Consider the following 22,557-nt stretch of genomic DNA (forward strand, 5'->3'; position numbering starts at 1 on the left):
TCCGCTCAGGCCGTAGCCTGGCCAGGGACTCAGCTGAGAGCCATCAAGCAGGCAGCATCTTGGCTGCTGGGGGAGTGAGGGCCTCATCCCAAGGGGAGCGTCTGAGCGGCACACCACAGCACCCACCTTGCGGTGCCTCACACCTCAGATCCTGGTCCTGGTTGTGCCTCTTACCAGCCGAGACCTTGGGCGAGTCCTGTAAATGGGGCGTTGCCCGGCTTCCACCTCCTGGGACTTCAGGGGTGGGATCTGAGGGTGGCTCAGATCGGGGAGAGCGCCAAGGCTGCACACATGTGGGGCAGGGCCAGGGCCAGTCCCCGTCGAAGTGGGGAATCAGGGCTCAGGGGCCTGCAACCCCTGGAGGAGCCACCAGGCTCCCCATCCTCTCCCTTGACAAGGAAACCAAGGCCTGGGGCAGCCCAGGTTTGAAGAAATGGGCTAAGTCTTCACTGGTGATAAAACCCCATCAAGTTTGACTGGCTCCTGGCGATGAGTGAGATCAACCCTGCACTTGGTCAAGGGCTCAGGGGTGAAAATAGTGTCTCCTCTGCAGGGACAAGCAGAGGCTGTCTGCTCAGCCTGTTCAGTGGGACAATAGATTAGTGGCACATGGAGGCAGCCTGGGTTCTGGGGGCTGGACTCCAGGATGACTGGTATTATTTGTTCAACCAAGTGAGCAGAGAGTAGGGGCCCTCAAGCATCTAGTGGAAGGGGATAAAAGAGATGGCGGGGCCTAGCACAGGCAGCGTGGCTGTTCACGGCGGGTGGGGGTACTAAGGGCCATTAGACAACAGACAAGAGTCCTTGCAGAGGCCGTGAGCTGGTCACTTCTTTTGAGGCCTCTGTAGGCCAGGTGGTTCTGGGCCCGCCACAAATGACCCCTCACTTGCAGGGGCTGGGAGGTGGCTCGGAGGCAGATCCCACGTCCAGGGCTGGCCCAAGGTCAGAGACTCTGGGTCACGTTAACCAAGAACAGCCATGATGTCAGCTGTTGGCTGGCATGGTGGGGCCTGACTGTGGGGGCAGGCGCCTCGGGGTTGTGGCTGTGGGCACGGAGGAGATGGCACGCGGAGAGGAAGGGAACACTGAGATGGGCATGCGCGTGGTGGGCATGCCTTTTAAAACGATCATCAGCCTTAGTGTTCCAACAGCCTCTTTCACTTTGTAAAAGCCTTTTCTTTTGAAAAATAAAAGAAGATTGGAGGCAAGTACAATATTTGGCTGTGGCGGCTGCTAATTTGGCACTGAATGTCACCTCCGCCTTTCTCTTCCCTGATGCCAAGTGCTCCTTCCCTGGCTCTGGGTGGGCGGGCGGGGGGATGGGGGTGCAGGGCGGGCTCCCTGAGCCTCTTAAGATGCGAGATTCATTTCCTTAAACACACAGTGTCTCACTCCAATTTCACGTCCGAGCAGTTCTGGCGAGGAATTAGCAGCCCCCGGGAGAAAGCGGGCAGGTTCTGTTTACACGGGGTGGGGGCAGGCTGGGGGGAGGATGGGGGGGTGGCAGTGCAAGCAGGGGGCGTGCGGCTGTTTAGACAGGGAGTCCACAAAGGACCTGGGTCAGGGGCTGCCTCGCCTGGCCGGACAGCTCTCCAAGGGAGCCAGGCTGATCCTCTGTCCGTGTGCGGAAATCCTGCCCCATGTGAAGTGTCCTGAGTACGTGGAGGAGGGGGACTGTATGATTTGGGGTCAAAGTGAGGGTATTGGGATTTCAGGTCAGAAAGGACACTTGAGAGCATTTGGTCCAACCCCTCACCAGAGAGGACTGACGGAGGCCCGGGGGCCACCTTCTGCTGCCCCCTCTGTCATGGGGGCTCACTCACTGAGGGGAGGCCACCCTTTGCTTTGAGTCAGGCCCCTGGACCCCTCCTCGGCTTGGCTCCTCACCTCTGCCTGAAGGTCTCCTCCACGGCCCTTGCAGGCGTGGGCGGTTACCGTCCTGTAGTCGTGTGGGAGAAGCAGCTGCCTTTCGTGGATGGCCCCAGGACCCAGCCTCAGTTCTCTCCCCACCCTGGTCAGTCCTTAGGGCACAGGCTCGCACACCGCAGGCCTCCCCTAGCCCAGCCACGTCTCTCTGGAAGGCATTCAGGCCATTGTGTGTGTGGTGGCGATGGTCTAAGGAGGAGTCAGGAGGGTGAGGCTTCACCCTCCCTCCTCAGTGGCGCCCTTCAGACAGCCGGACAGCAGCCCAGGCGATGAGGGAATTCAGGCTCCCTGTCTGGGTTTGTTTGGGGATGTCCTCCAAGGCTGGGGCTGCCCTCTTATGCCCTGTATGCCCTCCTCCTGACCATACCCACAGTCACCCCCAGCCCCCACCTCCCCCCACCCCTGGGGAGTCTCAGGGCTGGGCTGGGCACCCCATAGATGCTAAGACAGGGCTGAGCCTGAGGAGTACTGTGGGGAGGTGCCCCATCCCCCAGCTCCCCTAGGCAGCTGTTCATTCATCACCTTTTAGAGGGGAGGCCTGCTAATTTGTCAGCCCATTAGCTAGGCACAAGCGGCATACGGAGCCGGCGCCTGTTGCCCTCTTCCTGCCTGCCTCGGACAGCATCACCTGGGCTCACTGCACAGCTGAGTTCTGGCTTGTATCACGGCAGGGGTTGGGGGGCACCATTTTGCCCCAAGGCTGAGCCCCTGGGCGAGGCAGCCGAGGGTTTAGTGCCCCCGGCTTCTCCAATAAATCTACGTTTAGAGTTAGCAACAACGCCTCTCTAAGCCACGAGCTGAGAAGGGTCCTGCTTTTAGGAGACTGGGCTTTATTTTTAGTGTTCAGAGAAAGATAATTTTTTCTCACTCACTATCAGTAAGGAGATCACCTGTTTTTGTGGTGTTTCTGCATCTTCTTGTCCGCGGATGGGGGTGGGCAGCAAGGACTGCCTTGTCCGTTGGTTCTGTTGTCGCTCCCCACATGCACAGGAGGGAATGTGTGCCCTGGAGCTCTCTCTGCTGCAGCCTGGCATCGCTGTCGTCGAGAGGGGTCTCTGTGTCTGTGGGGTCAGTGGCTTGCAGGAGGCACCAGCCCAATGTGGCTGGGCTGAGTCTGAATGTGTGACCAGTGCTGGGCTCTAGTCCCTCTGAGACGATGGGCAGATGGGCAGGGGACTGGGTCTGCTCCAGGACATCCCAGGCCTATCACACGTACATAGATGTTCCCTGAGGCCTACTCTGTGCTGCACTTGAGGAGAGGGACACAGGGCTGCAATCAGGGAAGCATGCATCCCATCTCATTCATAGCAAGCTTTCCCCCCACATGCACGTGTGTGCCTGGACACACACCAGGATACACGCACACCAGGATACACACACACCAGGATACACACATACCAGGATACACACACACCAGGACACACACGCACCAGGACACATGTTTGCGCATGCGTTGCACACTCACAGCAACCTATCATCTTTCCCATGCGCAGGCTGGTGAACACTTGTGTACACACACCCTGCCGTGCACTACATGTGGTGCCTTCCAGCATACGTGTACAGACCCACACTCAGGCACGTTCGCTGGCATCACCTGGATTTATGGCAGGAGATAAATTTGCAGTTCAGCAGCCCTAATCTGCTAGCTCTGTAAACTCAAAGAGCCTGATAGCCAGGTCTTCACAGTGTGTTGGCAGCCCGGCAAAGCATGGGACCATACAGGAGGGGGTTCCCAGCCGGTTTGCAGGGCAGTCCTCCACACAGAGTATACCCAGGCCCAGCTGGCAAAGGGGCCTATGCTGGGAATGCCTGTGCCAGGGAGGGGCCAAGAGGCAGGGTACCACCTTGGCCTGAGGCATCTCTGGTGCTCCCTGGAGGCCCTAGGATGTGGAGAAGAGACAGCGACTCAGAGGGGCCCAGGCCCTGGGGTCAGGGTGGAGGCTAGATTGTGTATATGACAGGGGCAGTCCTATAGCTATGCTGAAGACACGGCTGGTCTGGCATCTTAGCCTGGTTCTGGGTCTGAAGGAGGGGGATTCCTGCTTTGACCCCTGTGAGGCACTGGAAAGAGCAGACCTGAGCCATGTTCTAGTGGGGGTGTGGTAGGGCAGGGGCCATAGTTGGATTCTAGGGAGGCTCAGAGTTCCCCAGGGCTCCATGATGGCTGGGGCAGAGGAGAGGCCTGGGGCGTGGAGTTCTGGGCAAGCAGGTGGGGAGGCTGCGTACCCTAATGTACAGGCAAGAAAACCAGAGGGGCTAGGATACACACAAAGACCTTCAAGGAACCATGACTGGAGAGGACTGACCCAGGCCCCTTGCACCCTGATCCTGCCCTGCAGGCCCCAGGAAAAGGGCCAACTGGAGTCCATCCCCAAGATCCTTCCCCAGGGCCTCGGATGACCTGGGCTCAGAGATCCTACTTGCGGGGACCTCTCAGTAGGCGCCCTGTGAGGGGTCTCCCAGCAGGCGCAGTGGCACTGGTGGGAGTAGGATAGGAGGAACATAGTTTTCCAGTTCTCTCCCTGCTAAGGAGGAAGTAGGGCCGCCTTACGTAATTGGGGCAATTTGTTCCACTCTTGTCCTCCTGGCATCGTTGCCCTCACGGCCTTCTTGCTCAGGGAGCCCTTGACAGAGCTGGAAGCTCAGGCATCACTCCCTTCTGCTGGAGGTTGCTGAGCAGAGGACACTTTGCCGCTAAGACCTGAGGTGCCTAGGCTGGGGAAAGTGGGAGGCAGAGAGGACAAGGTCATTCCACGTGCAGGGACCCCAGCCTCCTGCCCCCAGCCCGCCAGATGACTCCACAGGTTCTCAGAGAGTTCAAGGCCCTGGTGAGGGATGGGGGACAGGGCTGCCTCTGCTCTGCCACTCGACCCCTGACCCTGGCAGCTCTCTTCACAGGCCCTTGTGCCTGGACGCTCACTTACCTCCACCTTTGCTGTTGTTCCCCTGGCAGGTAGGCACTCTCTTGGCCCGTTCATTCACAGCCCCCTTTTGGAAGGTCTTCCTTGACCTCCGGAACACAGAGAAGGTGCCAATGGCTGGAGCCTGGGACTTCCTGGCCTTTCCCTGCTGCGCACCGCTCCCTCTTGTGTCTCAGTTTACCCATCTGTATCCTGAGGGCTGGGCCGATGTCTTTGAGCGATGAGCTTTTCAGGGACGTTCAAGACACGATGAGGTTTGCAAACACTGGACTCAGCTGACCCCCACTGACTTTCATAGCCCTGGGGGATGCAGCCCCATGGACATGGCTGAGGGGGCAGTCAGAGCCGCTTCGCAGGGGAGGGGGCCTGGGGCAGCACTAGGGCTGAGGAATGTCACAGGATCCCATGGATTGGAGATCAGCTTCTGAGAGGTGGGTGCAGGGGTCTGGAACAAGGTCTGTGTTCAAGTATGTGGTTAGTCTGTCACTGAATCCCAGCTCCACCAATTACTGTCTGCCTCGGTGGCCTTGTCTGTGAAATGGGATGACGACTGGGGCTTGTAAGGGTTTGACACTGTGAACGGCTAGCATGGACGCTAGCTTGGGCCCCACTGGTGTTGGCAGCAGTTCCAGTGGCCATCAGCACCCCATCAAGCAGCCCCCAACGCTGGGCAGTGAGGAGGTAGCCCACCTGGAGTGGGCGCCCAGGCGCAGTGTCTCCCACCTGAGCACAGCACACTTACTTTGAAGTTCATGGTTGTTCAGACCAAGGGCCTTTGCAGTGTTCACCAGCGTGGCCGAGCAGTGGGTCCTGTTTGCACAGTTCATTTGCATAGCAAACACTGAGCACGGTCACAGTGAAGATAAGTGTTGGCCCCAGTGGCCGCTAAGGTTCTCGCATTCACGGAGAGGGAACCTGAAGCTGGAGGTGTCAAGGACGGTCCCTCTCTCCCCACGGTGAGGTGAGGGGACACTGAGGTGCAGAGAGGGGCCAGGGCCTGCCCAGGAGCCCCAGCAGGCAGTGGGCGTGGAGGTCACTGGCCTCCCAGCTCTAGGAAACCGGGTGCGGTCACCACCCTGGATTTTTCAAGCTCTTCTATGAGGGCTCAGGAGAGCCTGTGAATGGTGGGAGAGAGTGGGTTCCCTCTGGGTGTGTGTCCTCAGTGCGTGCTTGTCCCTAATGTGTACCTGTCCCCAGTGTATCTTCAGCATGCACAGGGCCTCAGTGTCTCCGTCCTGTTTATTTATTTATGCCTCCAACATATTCTGCAGAAGATTTAAGGGCACTTACAAGGAAGCATAAAATTCAAGAAGAGCCTATAAATTGGAAGTAGGAGAAAAATAAAACAAAAACTAGGGGAAGGACTAAGATGGAGCAGGGAGATGCCAACAGAGGACGTGAGCAAGACAGCCCAGGTGTGGGTGTGCTCCTCGTACACTCACTTGCACACCCACCACCAGCGAGGTTCTGGTCCCCACTGCCTGTCGGCACCTGACACTCGGGCATTGTGACCAGAGGAGGGAGCCCCAGCCCTCCGGGGGTTGCTCATCCAGAGGCCACTGTCAGTCAGGCCGTGCCCTTGCTCCCAGCAAGCCCCTGAGCCCTCTGCACTGCTAGGAGCCTCTCCAGTGCCCTGTCCAACAGGAGGATCAGGGCCACAACCTTCAAGGAGCCCCAGCCATCTGGGGCCAGAAATGTTTCACTGCTTAAAACATTTCAGATGGCTGCAGGCTGCCTTTTTAGGTGCAGATGGAAACCCACAGAGCCTCACCCAGGCCAGGGGCTGCTGGGCATCCAGTGACGGTGGACAGGTCCATCTGGGCTGCGATGCTTTCTCTGGGAGCCTAAGTGTGAAGCATGGGCAGGATCTGCAGGCGACTTCCTGGGCACTGGATGTGAATGTGGTGAGGTGGATGTGTGAGCTGCTGTGTGAGGTCAGGCACGTGTACCTGGAACTACAGTGAGCACACGGGCAAGGGGCAGGGCCCTGGGATGAGCCTGCCCCGAAAGGGGCCCTTGATACCACAGGAGGCCACAGCCACTCCCAGGCTTCCCTCCATCTCTGCCTTTATCCTCGTACCTGGCATGCCAAGATCCAGTATTTTCACAAGAGTAGCCAGCCCAAGGGCCCCTCGTTGTGATGGGCACTATCATGATTTGGCGACATCTTCAGCAGCAAGTCTCAGCAGCAAAGGGCAGACTTCCAGCCTGTGAGGCCTGGAAAGTCAGGCCCTGTAGGACAGTGTGGGGCAGGGAACGCTCCCAGGGCCTCGGGAGCAGCCCAGGAAGGAGGCCCCATGAGAAGCCAGCAGCAGCTTGCATTTGACCTTTCATCTTTGAGGAACACCCCAGAAGGCCTGGCTGAGGCAGCTCAGGGCTGTATGGGCGCTGAGCGTGAAGGCTCGTGCCACGCCACATGGCTGATAAAGAGCAGGGCAGGGATTCAGACCCAGGGCTTTTTAGCTAGTTTTCTCAGCTGTGAGTGCAGGGGACTCGAGGGTGGGAAGGTCTCCCCTTTGGACAGATTCTGAGCCTCGTAGCACTTCAGTTTCCTCATCTGTGAGATAAGAAGGGCTGCCTCCTGGTGCCCTTGTCACAGCTGAGGGAGGGAGATGGATGAAGAAAAATCTGATGAGCCCCGCTTCCCCGCAGGAAGCCTGCCTGGGGACTCTTGGAGAAAGGTTGGTTTCTGGCCGCTCTGGAGCCCCTGAGAGCCCTGCCCCAGCCCCTGAAGAGTGTTGCCCACCCTGGGCTGTAGTGCTAGGAGAGGTGGAATGGAGGTGATGAGGGCAGAGGAAGCCGACTTTGTCCTTTGCTCCCTGGCCTTCAGCACTGTGCCTCAGGCCCAGCCTCAAATCCATCTCATGAGGGTATTTAAGGGGGTAAATTTCTGCCGGCTCTGGGCCGAGGGACAGTCTTCTTAGATGAGATCTTGATAACAACTGGCTCCATGAAATGAGTAGGAGTCCTTGCTGGCCCACCAAGGGTCCTCTGGAGCCTCTGTCCACCCGGGCTCCCAGTCCCCTCACCCCACCCTGCCAGTACTCTCTCTCCTGAGAGTGGAGAGACCGGGCCTTACACAGCTGAAGACAGACTCAGGTGAAAGGGTTGAAGAGGCCAGATGGCAGGCCGGGCCCTGGACTCTCTCCTGGGGCTGCTGTTTTGGGGAGAGGGCAGAATCCGTGTCCAAGACCATGCTGAGCCAGGGCTGCTCCAGGTACTGACCCAGGTAAAGGGCAGACTGGGCTTGTGTAGGGGGTGGCGGGACTGAGGGACCCTGGAGCCTGGAACCGATGACAGGGCTCTCAGGGGTCTGAGCCCAGTATCACAGGCTCCTCCACTCACTGCCTACAGTCTCCAGCCAGTTTCTGCAACTGCCAGAGCCTTGCTTTGTTCAGCTGTAAAGTGGGGACAGTAATTGTATCTGCCTTTTAGGATTGTTACGACAATGCCTCAGTGGGTTACCCACCGAGCCTTGTCTGACCACATAGGGGTAGCGGGGTGCCTGTCATCACCATCCTTGTCCTTCTGCGGTTGAGAGGCTGAGGAGTCCTGGGGGAAGGAAGGCGGGGCCCGTGGGTGGGGAGGCAGCGGGAGGGAGCTGAGCCAGGGTGGGCGGCGCAGGGGCCCAGACGCAGGCACAAACAATCTGTTTCCCGTAAACATGGGCGCCCACACCAGCCGGCCTCCACCCGGAGACTTCTGCGAGTTGGGAAAGTGCGGGTATGTTTACTCGCACTCCCCCGTGCCAGCTGGCATGCTGGGCACAGCTTCCCTCCCAGCTGCCTTGACAGCCGGCGGCTCCCAGCTCAGGGAGGGGGAGCAAGCAGGGGCCCCCGGATCTTGCCTGTAGTTTGATTCACTTTGGGCTCACACACAGCCCCCCCCCAATCCTGATGCTATCCTGGACCAAATCAAGAGGACAGGGGGCCCCGAGAGTCTCCATGGCAGGTGTCCACTTGGCCCGGCCGTGACACAGTTCCCCTGCTCTCCACGATCACCTGAGTAGACAAAGGCCCTGAAGGCTGGGACTGTCAGAGACCCACCTTGAGTGTAGGCTACAGGTATCCCTCTAGTGGGGTCCAGGCCCCTGTCCCTCCCCAAAATCTGTTTGCCTTTCAGAAAGTGCTTCCCACTGGGGACACCTCAGCGCACCCAGAACTGATGGTGCACACATTGCAGGTGGGGGCCATTGCAGGGCCCCTAGTGCCCCCATGAGATATTGGGGGCTCCACATCTTAGCTTCTCTGCTCTGTGAGCACCTTGCCTGAGCTTGGCAGTGGCAGCTGCATGAGGTGCGTGCATCTTCCCATGAGGTCAGGGTAGATTTTTGGCTGGGAAGGAGTGACACAGCACCACCCCACCACCAGACCTGGTCAAGCACCTTGGACTCAAGGAGTGGTGGGAAGTTGAAGGAAGGGGCTCGGAGAGGGGGTTTCTTAGGCAAGCACTAAGCAGCCCATGCTAGAGCTTTAACTTCTGACCTTGGAGCTGGGTGGTGGGTGATGGAGACCTGACTGTGAAGTATTTGTTGTTGAAATACACAGGAGTGTGCCCCCTCCCCAGCTCCCATGGTCTTGGCCATCTGGCATTGTCACCCCTGTGGGAAGGAGACCCTCCCCCTGTCATCCCATCAGATTCCTTTCTTCGCTCCCACCTGTCTCCAAATACTCCTTCACCACCAAGGGAGCCAGAACCTGGAGAAGATAGAGTCACAGACTGTAAGCTTCATGTAGGCACACAGCCATGGGAATGCTGTTATCTAATGATGACAGCCTAGAGGCCAGCTACTGTGCAGGGTGACCATGGGTGAATCCCTTCTCAGCATCTCTGAAAGGTAAGCTTGCATATTTCCTGTGATGGGGACTATCCAGACAGTGTTCTTAGGGTTTGAGAGCCTTGAGTGTGAGAAAGTTTCTCCAGTTTCCCTGAGCTAGAATATGCCTCTCTCCCCACAGGCACCATCAGGAACCTCAGAGTACTGCCCTCAGGAACCTTGCCTCTCACTGTTGGAGCTGGGTAGAGGCCATACTCCTCCAGGACACTCTCATCTAAAATATACAAGCCTTAATACTAGAGGCCATATTCCAAGTCAGGTCTGGAATGACAGGTGGATAATCAGGATTGCCACGGTTTTAAAGTCAGTTTAGAAAGTCACATCTGTTTCAGAGGAGCAAACACTGGCCACGTTTAGGCATGGGCCATGCATCAGCGCTCCCTTGTGGTGGGTCATCGCCTTGCCCCAGGGCCAGCGTGGGGCAGGGCCTTGCAGAGGTAGGGGGTCTGCATGGGGGCAAGTGCAGAGAGGTTGGCACAGACTGGCCCTCGCTCAACTGGGAGGATTTGGTTTATTATTTTGTGTTGGGTTTTGTGTCTTTTGAAAAACAAGAGATTGAGCCTTTTTATGACATGGATTTTACAGCGTAACGAGGCAGCGTAATTTCCCATTCTCAGCAGCAAGTGCACTTTTTACACTAATTGCATAATTAGACATAATGTACTAATTGCGGTAATGGATGACAGTCAACTAAACTTTAACTTTAAAAACAGGGAGGCGTTGCTGGGGGTGGTGGCGGGGGCTTTGTGCCCCTGTGAGTTTTCCAAAGGGAATCTGCTGGTGAGAACTCCTAGCAGCTTCCTCTCAGGGGGCCAAGGGGCCACGGGGCCACGGAGCCACCAGGGCCTTCTCACCTTGTGATCTAAGCCGCACCCCCTCCTTCCCTGAGGACCCCCCTACTCCACCCCCGCCACCTGGTACCTGCCTCCCTTCCCATCAGAACCTGCCCCCAGCTTCCCTTCTGCCCCCCACAAGCCTCTGTGCTCCTGCCACTGAGCGGCCCACTCCCTCCTCCCAGCCCAAGGACATCTGCCATCACTCCTGCCTAGAGTCCCTTGTCCCCCAGTCACCCCCACGTCTAGAAGACTCCTGCCCAGCCTTTCCAACTGCTCAGATGGCCTCTTCCCTGAAAAGCCATCTCAGTCTTTTCCTTCACACTCCCCCGCCCTCCCCAAGCAGGCCAGTCTCACTCCCAGATGTCTCCTGCACACCTCTTCCCCCCGCCACTCCTCTGCCGTTAGCAGGCCAAACGGACATCTGTCCCCTCTGGTGGTGAGTCCTAGGAGGGCAGGGACAGGGTCTGGTGCACCTCTGCCGGCGCAGGCTCAAGAGACCACAACAAGAGCCTGTGGCATGGACGTGAGTGTGCCAGTGGGGATGTAAGGACATGGGGTGGGGGTGGGGAGGAGATGGGGCCATTAACGGGCCACCAACCCAGGAGGGCCACATCCTCGTCTGTTCCTGGAAGCCAGGTCATGAGCCCTCCTCCCCGTTCCCACACTGCCTTTGTGTCCTCCACCATAGCCCGTGCAGGGCCACATTGTCATGGCCCGGGTAGGTGTCTGTGACCCTCTCTAACCAGAGGGTTCATTCCAGGAAATCCCTATTCAATATGAAGGTTAGTTGTTAACAGTGTGACAGCCAGCATCACAATATACAAACCCTGCTTGTCACATGACACCACATCCAGCCGACTGACAGTGGAGCCAACCCACCACAGGATGGTGGCAGCCTGGCATGGCCACGTGGGACCCTCCCGTGGCAGCTGGTGATGGTCAGCAGCTGGTGAAGCATGCAGCCGAGTGGCCCGTAACCTGATGAAGCCTGTGCGCCGACTGTGTGCTCTGAGGGCTCTGGGAAACCCTTGCCCTTGCGCTACTGTGAGCCCCTCACCCGGTGGGCCAGAGGGGCCACAACCCCTACCCCGGGGAACTCTCTGACACACACACAGTCCAGGGCCTGCTGTGTCCCCAGAGCAGCTGGGTCTGAGTTTTCGTGCACCCGCTGTGGGCGGCCCCAAAGGAACTGGGCTGCGGTGCTCAGGGTTGCTTGGATGTGAGGAGAGGCCAGGATGTGCAGCCTGTCCTGGATCTGTCCTGAGTGCTCTCAATGCGAGGGTCCCCAGGTACCTGGTTAATCCATCCACCCTGTGGTCTTCAAGGGTGATTATTAGCAGCTATGTCTGTACTCTTTATTTTCCCCACGAAGGCAGGAGACAGGGCAGCAGCCTGGCCAGGGTGAGGGCAGGGGCCAGCATTGCCCTGACTGGCTGGGGTCCCTGAGCTGGTCACTGCCAATCCCTCCACCAGCACCCCCACCTCCCTCCTGGTCCAGCTCAGGATCTCTGAGCCACCATGAGCCCCCTATCCTCCCACCTAAGGCTCCCCTGATCCCTGGTACGTCTCTGGCACGTGTACCCCTTCCAGCGGCTGGCCCTTGTCTCCAATCCCAGACCCTGTGGCCTCTCCCCATACAGGCCGGCCTAGGGAGGCCAGCCCACCATCTCTAGGGACCTGTTGACGTGAGGGCTTGGCAGTTAAAACTCCTACCAGCTGCTCCTTTCAATACTAGGGACCAGACACTGAAACATGGCTAAAGGGGGTTGGAGAATAGCAAATCCCCCAAGAAGGTCATAACACAGGGCTCAGCTTCCCCCACTCTGCCTGTGCCCTGCTCAGTGCCCTGGGCAGGGGAAGCAGGGGCAGGATGCTGGAGCACCCAGCTGAACCCCCAGCTGAGCCTGGGCCTTCAAGGAGACAGGCAGCAGCAGGGCCCAGCCTGCATCAAATCTTTCTCTTTCCATTTTCTTTCTGATTTAATTTTCCAGAGATTAGGGCCCGTTCACCTTCGCTGCAGAGAGGAGCCTCGCACACGTGCCTGTTTTTACTCCCAGGGTTGGGTTGCTGGTTAATTGATCAGGCTGGTTCTGCTGGTCCTCCCCCTCCTCCCCTCCAGAATGGCCCTCCTGCCTTCCATGGGCCTCAGGGTTTCAGCATCACTCTGGGTCCCCCAGACCCCTTTCAGGCCCCCCAAATTCCCAGCTGACACACTGTGCCTCACCTTCAAGTTTGGGGATGAACGTAGGGAACAGAAGTGCACAGAGTGTGACTGAAAGCAAACACTTTGGATAAGACAGACTATTCTTATCTGAGCTCTGCTGCATGACATATCCTCCTGGTCCTCAGTGACCCATCTGCTAAATGGGCATGATCAGAATGGTCCTTCCTCAGAGGTTGTACATCAGCAAGGTCAAGTGTGTGAAGCACCTGCCCTTGGGTGGTCAGAGTCAATGCTCGGCAAATGGCTGCTTCTGCGGCCTCCACAGTGCCTCCTTCCTCCCCTCTCCTTTGCCCTCCTTGCCTTCCTTTTCTTCTCCATTTCTCCCACCTTCCTTCTCTCCCTGGGTAGGTTGGGTGCTGGCTTATGTCCAGGCCCCACTGCTGCTGACTTTCTGGGTCTTAGCAAAATGCCTCAACAGTCTGATGGAGACCTGTCCAGGTCACTGGTCCTGTGGCCTTTTGCCTGTTGTGGTGACTGTCTCTATGTTCAGGTGCCTCAGAGCTTATTCCCCTCCCAGTAAGGACTGTTTGGAGCTGTGAGGATGAGGCTAGCTCCATCTGCCCCTGCAAGCCTCTAAGCTTCCTGTTCAAGGTCACTGTTCCTCCAAGTGTTCTCCAGGCTCACCACCCCCTTATGTAGGGACACCTATGGAAGCAGGAAGCTGAGCAGAGGGCCTGGGGACCCTGAGGAGGCCTTGGCCCCCACAGACCCTGGAAATCCCAAGGCCAGAAGGCAGGTTGGCCAGACATGCTGCTGAGAGAGGGTTGGGGTCAGGGCCAACAAGTGGCGCGCGGGGTGGGCCGCAAAGCAGGGATGTGTGCGCAGGAAGTGGGTGGGAGGGAGATGAGAGACATGGAAGGACAGGTTTTTATAACTGGTAGGGGGTGCCCTCAGTGGGAGGGAGGATGCCCAGGTGAGCCGTGGCCGTAGGTATGTGGTACAGGATAGGGGAGCCAGGAACTCCTGGGAATGAGGAGCTGCAAACTGCCTCCTGAATTGTCCCTCAGGGCCTCAGCCGCCCCTGCTCTCCCTTTCCTCAGCCGCTCTGTCACGGTGTCCGCTGCCTGCCCCCACATGTCCTCCTGGCTCCAGCCAGCCTGTCTTCTAGGCTGCTGCCCTGTCCCACTACCATTCACCATCTCCTCTGTGGGATGAAGCCCCTGCCTCTTCCTCCTCTGTGACGGCTGGCGTGGAGCTGTCACAACCTGTAGACCTGCTGGCCCCCGTCTCTCTCCTCAGTCCAGCTGCCTGTGCAGAGCTGGGGGCCATGCAGGGTGCACTGCTCTGAGAACTGTTGTTTTTCCAGTTAACTCCCTGGGCCAAGGACACCAGCGGGCATGCAGTCCTGCTGTGGTTGTTGAGGCCCTGCACCCTGTGCACCCTGGTCTTTCTGTTGCTTCCAAGCTGGCCCCAGGGACCAGGGCTAGAGGCTATGCCCTAGAGCTGCCCTGGCCTCTCCCGGGCTTCCTGCTGGGCCTGCAGGTGGAAAGCACTCCCCAGACCATATCAATGGAAAGATGACCTATCCCCCAGGGTGGGACCATCTGCTGGGCTGTGTCACCTGGATCTCTGGGACACAGGGTTCAGCTCAGGCCCCATCCTAGGAGACAGGGACAACTGGAGCAGGTCCAGGGGAATGTTGAGAGGGGTGAGGCACCTGGGATGGAAGGAATGAGGTTGCCTCTCAAGGGCTCATTTGGGATTGGGAGGACAGGCTTGGATAGTAGCTCAACCAGCCCTTGCAGTTCTGGAACTCTGCCCTCATCTCCCCAGAAACTCCTTCTAGCCCATTCCCCTACCCTCACTTTAGGGAGGATTTAGATAGGCAGGGAAAGGCGGAGGGGAAGTAGGCACAGTAGCGTGAGCAGAGGTGCAACAGTGGGCGTCAGTGTGGGCTGGGAACCCGGAGGCCTGCATGCACGTGCCCGGTCATTGAGCCGGAGAGGCCTCAGCACGGACACCAGGGCTCAGCAGAAGGATGTCATGGTGCGTCTTTGGGTAGACCCAAGAAGAAAGCATGGCAAATGCAGCCCCAGGCTCCAAGGGATAGCACACCAGCAGGCAAAAGTGGAGGGGGCAGATCTAGGTTGCACTGGCCCCAGAGCTGTGCTCCTGAACTTGGAATCGGGCATATGCATTGGCTGAGGGTCCATTGTACACAGGCCTGGTGCCCAGGGAGAGACGGAAGGGAGCTGGCTGTGGCTGTACCCTATCCATGGCGTCCCTGCGTCTAGGCTTCCCTGTTATCACCACCAGGGCTGAGGCCAAGGTGTTGGAGACAAAGACAGGATGGCTTATGGAAGGAGTGCTGTCCAGGGAAGCCTGGGAGGAGGGGTGGGGCTGGAGGTGGGCAGACCCCAAGGAGACCAAGGCTGCCTGCCTAGAAATGCGAGCCGATGGCTTTGGATTCTGAGTGTGCAGATCTAGCCAGGAGAGGGTGGAGGCAGGGAGGGGACTGTGATTCCTTCTGCAGATTTCTGGTGATCCTAAACAATAGCAGTAGTGACAATAGAATAGGCTCTTCATGGCATGAATCTTTTGGTCCTTGGTCAGCCTGGGAGGAGACTGCCATTCTCTCATTTAATAGATTGGACACTGAGGTTCAGAGATGTGGTATTTCTTAGCAGGGTCCCTGCTTCCAAGCCCTTGCATCAACTGTCAGGGTCCTTGGGTGTGACCCTGCCACCTGGAAACCCACTCCCTCTGCAGCCCCTGAGCCCTGGTTCAGTCGCCATGCCAGGTTGCAAGGGGCATCCTTGACCCAGAAGGGAGGGACCCCCAGGTTCCCTGAAGAGAGCTGTCAGGAGCTCTCATGGTCCAGCCCCCAATACCAGGGCTGCTGCCACTGTGGACAGCCCTGACTGGGGCATCTGGGAATGACCTTGACAGGGGAGTCAGTTATGGGAATTTGATCCCCTGCCCTGAGAAGCCAGGTAGCTGCGCCCTCTGCTGATGCCAGCAGGCTGGGGTGTGCTCAGCCGCTCCGCCGAGGTTTCAGCCAGTGTAGCTCAACACACCCAGGGACAATGGTCCAGGATTGGGAAAGGGTGTATTTTTAATGTCCTGAAACCTGGAAAGAAGGTGTCAGGAAGGAAGGGTGACTGGCTTTTCCACTCACAGTCGTGTGCCCTTGACCTATCCTCTCCTGTTTCTGAGCCTCAGTTTCCCCAACAGTGGGCACCAGGCTCTAGGCTCCTTGCATTTCTCAGTGACCCCCAGGCTCTAACCCCTCCTTGGCCTCTGCCTCCATCACTGTCTTCCATCTGGGGACTTCTGTCCTGAGGCAGGCCCTGGGGGGCCCAGGGAACAGCCTGGCCTGGTGACCACTTGGGGCCTCCATCCTCCCTGGCCGTGCAGCCAGGCCTGCAGCTCTCCCTGTAATCGCCGCTGCTCTGTGGGAAGGAGTGACTTCACCACAAATTATTTTGTTCTAAGAGAAGGACAAAAAGAAAAGAGAAGCCGGGAGGGATGGGGGGCGGTGGGAGGAGGAGATTGCCTGAGCCAGCTTCAAGCGGTGCTTTAACCCTTGGACTGCCAGGTGCTGGGTGGGCAGCAGGGCAAGGGTTCTGGAGGCACCCAGTCCTCCACCTCCTCCCCCGTCAGATACCAGAGGCCTTTATCTCCCCGCGTCTGGCTGTCACTCGCCCGACCTTATCTCTCCTGCCTGTCTGTCTCTCATCAGCGGCCTCTCCCACCTCCTTATCTTCTCCTCATCACCTCTTCTTCGTGTCTCTCCACATCCCTCCACTTCTGCACAGCCCGATGGCAGAGTCTGGTGGCAGCAGCTTAGTCGTGGCAGCCAGCCCGTGACCTCTGACGGAGCCAGCTTGCAGCACGGACGTCCTGGGGTCACCTGGATGGACACTTGGACTCATTCAGGCTCAGAGGCACATGCCAGCGTGTGCAGTGCACACACATATGCACGTACACACATGCGCGTGCACACACCCAGGACCGCAGCCATGAACAAAGACACCCACGGAAACCTGCTCCTACAATTCACATTCAGCCCCCAGGCTTCATCTAGCAGCCCTAACCCCACCCCACCCCACCACTCAGGCTCGTGCACACAGGTGAACGTGTGTTGAGCAATGACACACATGTGCACACATGCAGATGCTGACTGTCAGATTTACACCCCCACGTGCGTGTACACACAGGCCGACCCCGTCTCCCAAGGAAGAGCGGCGAGCAGATTCATTCCCCCTATATGCCTCTTCCTCCCTGGTCCCTGCCCCCATATTCTGTACCCAGAGTGACAGAGGAGCCCCCAGGGGCACCGAGAGCTCCCACAGTTGTTTCTGCAAACGCCCTGGGGGAGGCTGAGTCTGTGTGGGGAGGTGGCTGTGTGTGTGATGCATGTGTGGGTGTGTGTGTTTATGTACACGTGTGTGTGTGTGAGGGAGCATCTTCATGTCAGTGTGTGGTACACAATGTGCTATTGGCTCCCCCTCCCCCCGACACCCTGCCTCCCATCCAGCCTATGTTCCCCACTCTGCTACCCTTAGCCACCCTGAGCTGGTCAGGGAGGCGCTGCTTATGGCCCCTGGAGGAGGTACCCTGAGTCCCAGAGAAGGTGGTGACAACCTCACCCCACCAAACACACACGACCAGTGCAGGCTGTGGAGCCCATGGCCTTGCAGTTCTTCCAAGTCTGTCAGAGCACTGGGCCTAACGCCCAGACCCCCCTGTTCTCTCTCAGTGGCCAAAGCCAGGGTCGGAGTAGGGGTGAGGACTGTTCTGTGGTGAACGGTACAGAGAGGGTATGTGGGCACCATGACAAGGGAATGTGGGACCACCTAGCCTCACCCCAGGTTTCTACTTCTTTCCAGATCTACAAAGACAACAGGAATCTGTTTGAGGTGCAGGAGAATGAACCTCAGAAGTTGGTGGAGAAGGTGGCGGGGGACATTGAGAGCCTGCTGGACAGGAAGGTGCAGGCCCTGAAGGTAGGTGCGGTCATTTGGGTTGAGGAAAGACCAGGCAGAGAGGCCTGTACTGAGGGCAATGTCCTGACCCACCGTGAACACACAGCCCTCCTGGCTCTCTGAACTCAGGCCGGGCCATCACTGGCAGGCTGTGACACATGGACTGTGGGCTGCTGCAGCAGGAGCAGGATGGTTTCATCCGGAATAGGCTGCATGCGTGGTGACCTGGGGCCTTGGGGGCCCTGTGTGGGTATGACGGCAGGCCCACCCTTCCCTTCTGTTGGGCCTGGGGCCTTCCTGTTCCTTTGCTCTGCCTTATGAGTGTGTCTGGGGTGAGCACCTGGCCAGGATAGCGACCTATTAATGGCTGTGATGGTGGGCTGCAGGCTCGGAGGGGGAGGGAGGGTGGAGGGCCCCGAGTGCCTCACAGAGAAGGCCATAGCCGTGTGCTGCTTGGAGTCGGAGTGCCTGTTCTGCCTACAACTTCTCCGCCTCCCTCTGGGCCTCAGTCTCCTCATCTGTACGGAGGTTGTGCCTGTCAGCTCCAAGGCACTGCAGTCCTGTGAGGGGACAGGACCTGCTGGTCTACCCTGACCAGGTCTACGAAGCCAGCAGACCCCAGGACTCAAGCCATCCCAGGGAGAGCAGGGGGGAAGGGGCTTCTGGAGCTGCAAGGTGCCCTGGGCAGGTTGTTCAGTAAAGAAGGGAGGGGGTCCAAGCTGAGCCCAGATCAGAGGCACAACTGCCACTGCCCCAGCCTGTTGTCAGACAAGTCCAATAAAAAGGAGTGAAGTACTGACACATATGACAACATGAGTGAACGTGAAAACATTATACGAAGGGAAGGAAGCTCGTCACAAAAGACCACCTATTGTGTGATCCCATTTCTGTGAAACGTCCACAATAGACAAATCCATAAAAATGGAAAGAACATTAGTAGTTGCCTAGGGCTGGAAGGGAAGAGATAGGGAGTGTCTGCTAATGGGTACAGGGTTTCTTTTGGGGGTGATGAAAATATTCTAAAATTAGATTGTGGTGATGGTTGCACAACTCTGAATACACTAAAAAAAAAAACACCAAAAACTGAATTGTATACTTTATGTGGGTGAATTTTATGGTAGCTCAGTAAAGCTATTTTTTTTTTTTTTTTTTTTGAGCAAAACCAGACAATCAAGGGGCCTGGCAGGGTCAAGTCAGAACAGCCAAACCCCCACCACATCCAGGCCCTGGGAGGGAACTAGACCCCCTTCTCCAGGAGCTGGGCCCTACTGTCCCCCTGGGATCCCCTGCCTGCCCCTGTGTGACCTGGGATCGTGGACTAGGGAAAGGTCGGCATCCTGGGACCAGAGGAGGTGGACCCTAGGGCGTCCCACCCAGTGTGAACTCAGAGGACCCAGAGCTGGGCCCAGCCTGACCTTGGGGTTCTCCTAGTCACAAGTGGGGAGACAGTTGGGGAAGTGAACTGTCATGGGAGGAGGCAAAGCCATGCCTTCAGCTGGGACGGTCCTCCCTGTAGGATCCGACAGTGTGCCCCGGGTTGTAGGAACCATCTGCCCGCCTCGCGCAGCCAGCACACCATGTCCCACCTCCTTGCCTTTCCTAGAACTGGGCGCCACCTGGCCTCTCTCCCTTCCTTTCTCTCATTCCCTGTCTCTTTGTCTCTCTCTCCCCACTTCATTCCAGACCCCCGTTTGCCCACTACTTCTTTGCTGCCCACCCCCCACCGCCCAGTGCACAAAATGCAGGCCACCAGCCCTGAACTAGGGTCTAAACCATCTGATAGATTTGGGAAGGGGCACCCTTCATGCCTTTAGGCCTGCCTACCACCCCGGCTTTAGGACCAGTCGCCTTAGTGGTGGGTTCTGAGTGATGGCAATGACAGATGCTTGAACGGCCCTCCGCACGTGAAGCCCAGGGCCCAGCCCCTGCCCATCCCCTCTGAGCACCACAAGGCTGGAGTTGCTCCCCAAGCTCCTTTCCCCACTCCTTAAGGAACAGGCAACCCTGACAGCTTGGGGGTGGAGGAGCCCAAAGCCTGGGGTCCTGATCCCAACCCCCTCTCTATATCCCACATGCCGGACTCTGCCCTGTGAGGCAGTGCAGGTGTCTGCCGCCTTCCCACTGAATCTGCAGCCCAGGTGCCCGTGGCCTGGTACACAGTTCGTTCTCAAGGGAGGAATGATAGGTAAAGACACCCACTGACTGAGTACTCACCATGAGCTGAATCTGTCACACGGCCCTCTCACAGCAGCCCCCTGAGGGAGAGGGACACTGAGACATGCCATGCATTAGGTCAGGATATGGCAGAGCCAGGATTTGAACCCAGGTCACTCTGACCCTAAGCCAGGCCCTCGACTGCCTTCAGTCCGGAGGTGTGCTTGGAGCCCAGCACTCTGCCGGCCAGTGAACTTCCCCTACTGCAGTGCCTCCGGCTCCAGGCCCAAAAGATGCTTCTCTCCATATCCCCAGAGGAAGGAGAGGACCGTCCTTCTCCTGCCTTGGTCCTAATCGTTCAAGATAAGCTTTGGTCTAATTATGTTTTAAATTTGCTTTTAATCAAGTTCTGGCTCTTTTCTCCTTTCACACATTTGTTTGCAGCCTGAGTGCACATGGAGGGAGGGATGTTGGGGGCCTGGACCCCTCCACACTCCATTGTCCCTCTCTCCCTGGACCCCATCCAGTAATCCAGCTTAAATCCCCTTCCTCTGGTCTGGAATTTTAATGTGCGGCTTGCAAGGAGGGAACCGAGCAATACGGGGCAGAAGTTCATTGTCTCATCTAATCAGGGACAATCAGATGTTTGTAACAAGTTTCTCCAAGCTGCATAGAGTGGTTTTCCAGGCCAAGAGTCAGGCAGAGCGGGCCAGGTCAGGCACTTTGCAACACAAGCAACCAGCATCCCCACATCCCGGAAACCTGCTGGGACCTCAGCTTAAGAGATATGGAGGGGACCTTCTAGGAACTTCTGCTATCCAGGTGAATGGGTCCTCTGAGCCAAGGTCTGCTCTGTTAGGGTCTTGAGTCCCAGGAGGGTAGGGAGGTGCCTAAGTTCTTAAAGCATATCAGAGGCAGAGCCAGATCCAAATCCAGACTCTCCTTTCCTCCCAGCAGGGGCCTCTCTCAGAAAGGTCATCTCTTGGTTGTATTCCTTTCTCCATCCATTCTTCAACATTCACTAAAGCCCTACTGTGTGCCAGGCTGGTGCTGGAGGTGTGACGGGGAAGGACAGGCCCCATTCCTGTCCTCATGGAGCTCTCAGTCTCATCCCGTCCCAGGCCTTAGTTTCTCCCTCTGTAAAATGGGGATATCAGACCATCCCTGCCCAGTACTTCTGGTGTCACAGCTCTAGGAGTCATCATTTATAAAGGCCACAGTGAAAAGTGTCTCTGAAGGTTGTGCCACCTTCAGCACCATCCCTGGCACCCCTGCTGTGTGGCTCAGGGGAGAGGCCATGGAAGGAGGAGGTGAGGAGCGACCCCAGTGTGGGACATTTCAGCCTCCTCTCAGGGACAAGGCCAAGGGCAGTGTGGCTCAGTGGGCTTGCTTTCTGGAGAATGGGAAGCCCTGGGCCAGAGCAGCCACGCCAGAGCAGGGACATCAGTGTGGCAGCTAGAAGCCTGATCTCGGGGACACCCTTTCACCTCCAACCTCAAATAAGCCAGAGGCAGTGAAGAGTCCCGGCTGGAATCCAGGACCTAGATATCTTGGCCCCTGAGCTCTGCCCTCTCCACCACGCCCGTGTTCCTCATGCTCCACCTACTTCTCACTATCCCAGGGGCCAAGACCCTTCCAGATGCCACACCTTTGCACCTTTGCCTTCATGCAGTGTTTTTAACCCTGTCGGCACATTGGAGTCACCTGCGGGGCTTTTAAATCATGATGCCCAGGCCCCACCCCAGACCAAGTATAGCAGATTCTGTAGGGCGGGGGCTGGGCTCCAATATTTTTCAGTGCTCCGACAGATGGTTCAGTGTAGGTTCGGAGCTCAGGACGTTTCCCCTAAAATGGCAGAAATAATTCCTTCCCATGATTACTGGCCTCTTTCTGAGTGTCTCCCAAGTGTGCAGCCTAAGATGAGCCAGAACACTTCATCTCTGCAAATCCTCCCTACCGCCCAAGAGTTCCCCCTCTTATCCCCATTTTACGTTTGCAGAAATAGCTCCAGAGAGGTTATGCCACTGGCCTCAGGTCTCACAGCAAAACCAGACTATAGATCCAGGCACTTGGGCTCCAAACCCCAGAAACTGCCCCCGACACTGCCCTCTTCTTTGCTACCATTGGTGGCCACATGGCACTTGCTAGCCACAGGGGGACAGGGCCAAGGGAAGAGAATATGGGTCCCCTCTGGCAGGGGCTTGCTCTGGGATGACCTAGTGATCTTGGGCAAGTCCTTGCCCCTGCAGCACCTTCCTTGGGCAGTGAAGACAAGACACTGAGCAGCCCTGCCAGCCCACCCCCGTGATGCCCAGAGGGATGGGACAAGGGGAGGCACATCTGTGGCTCTGGTTCTGGGGGCTCCAGAGGGCAGCGTTCCCACCATCAGTGGACTCTCTGGGGAGCGAGCATCATTTAAAGAGTAAAATTAAAAACTCTTCTGCACACAGCCGCCCTGCTTTTGCCGCTAATGGCCACTTAACCCAATTAAACTGATGCATTGTTGGCAGTGGCTGGGTCTGTTCAGGAACTGGGCTCTGGGCTGGGTGTTCAGAGGAGCGGGAGGAATGAGCCAGGGAAAGAGCCAAGGTGCCGGGGGCTCTGGGATAGAGCCTCCCCCACTCAAGTCAGGAGGGAGAACATTCTGCCTAGCTCCCACTTACTCTCTGTTTCCTTTCTCAGGCTTCACCTCATGCAGGGCTTCTCAGTATTGGCGCTGTTGACATTTTGA

At 57.5% G+C, this 22,557-nt stretch overlaps 1 protein-coding gene across 4 annotated transcripts in view; it reads left to right on the forward strand.

Annotated features, from left to right (window-relative positions):
• Positions 1–22,557, forward strand: part of CACNA2D2 (calcium voltage-gated channel auxiliary subunit alpha2delta 2) — a 136,274-nt gene that overhangs the window by 48,670 nt on the left and 65,047 nt on the right. For all 4 annotated transcript variants that reach the window (XM_057706118.1, XM_057706117.1, XM_057706115.1 and 1 more), the window contains exon 3: positions 17,577–17,693. In XM_057706118.1, coding sequence (XP_057562101.1) covers positions 17,577–17,693 — 117 coding nt within the window. The remainder of the gene's footprint in view (positions 1–17,576; positions 17,694–22,557) is intronic.

This window comes from Hippopotamus amphibius, chromosome 13 (assembly GCF_030028045.1).
Source record: "Hippopotamus amphibius kiboko isolate mHipAmp2 chromosome 13, mHipAmp2.hap2, whole genome shotgun sequence".
In the NCBI taxonomy this organism is placed as follows: Eukaryota; Metazoa; Chordata; class Mammalia; order Artiodactyla; family Hippopotamidae; genus Hippopotamus; species Hippopotamus amphibius.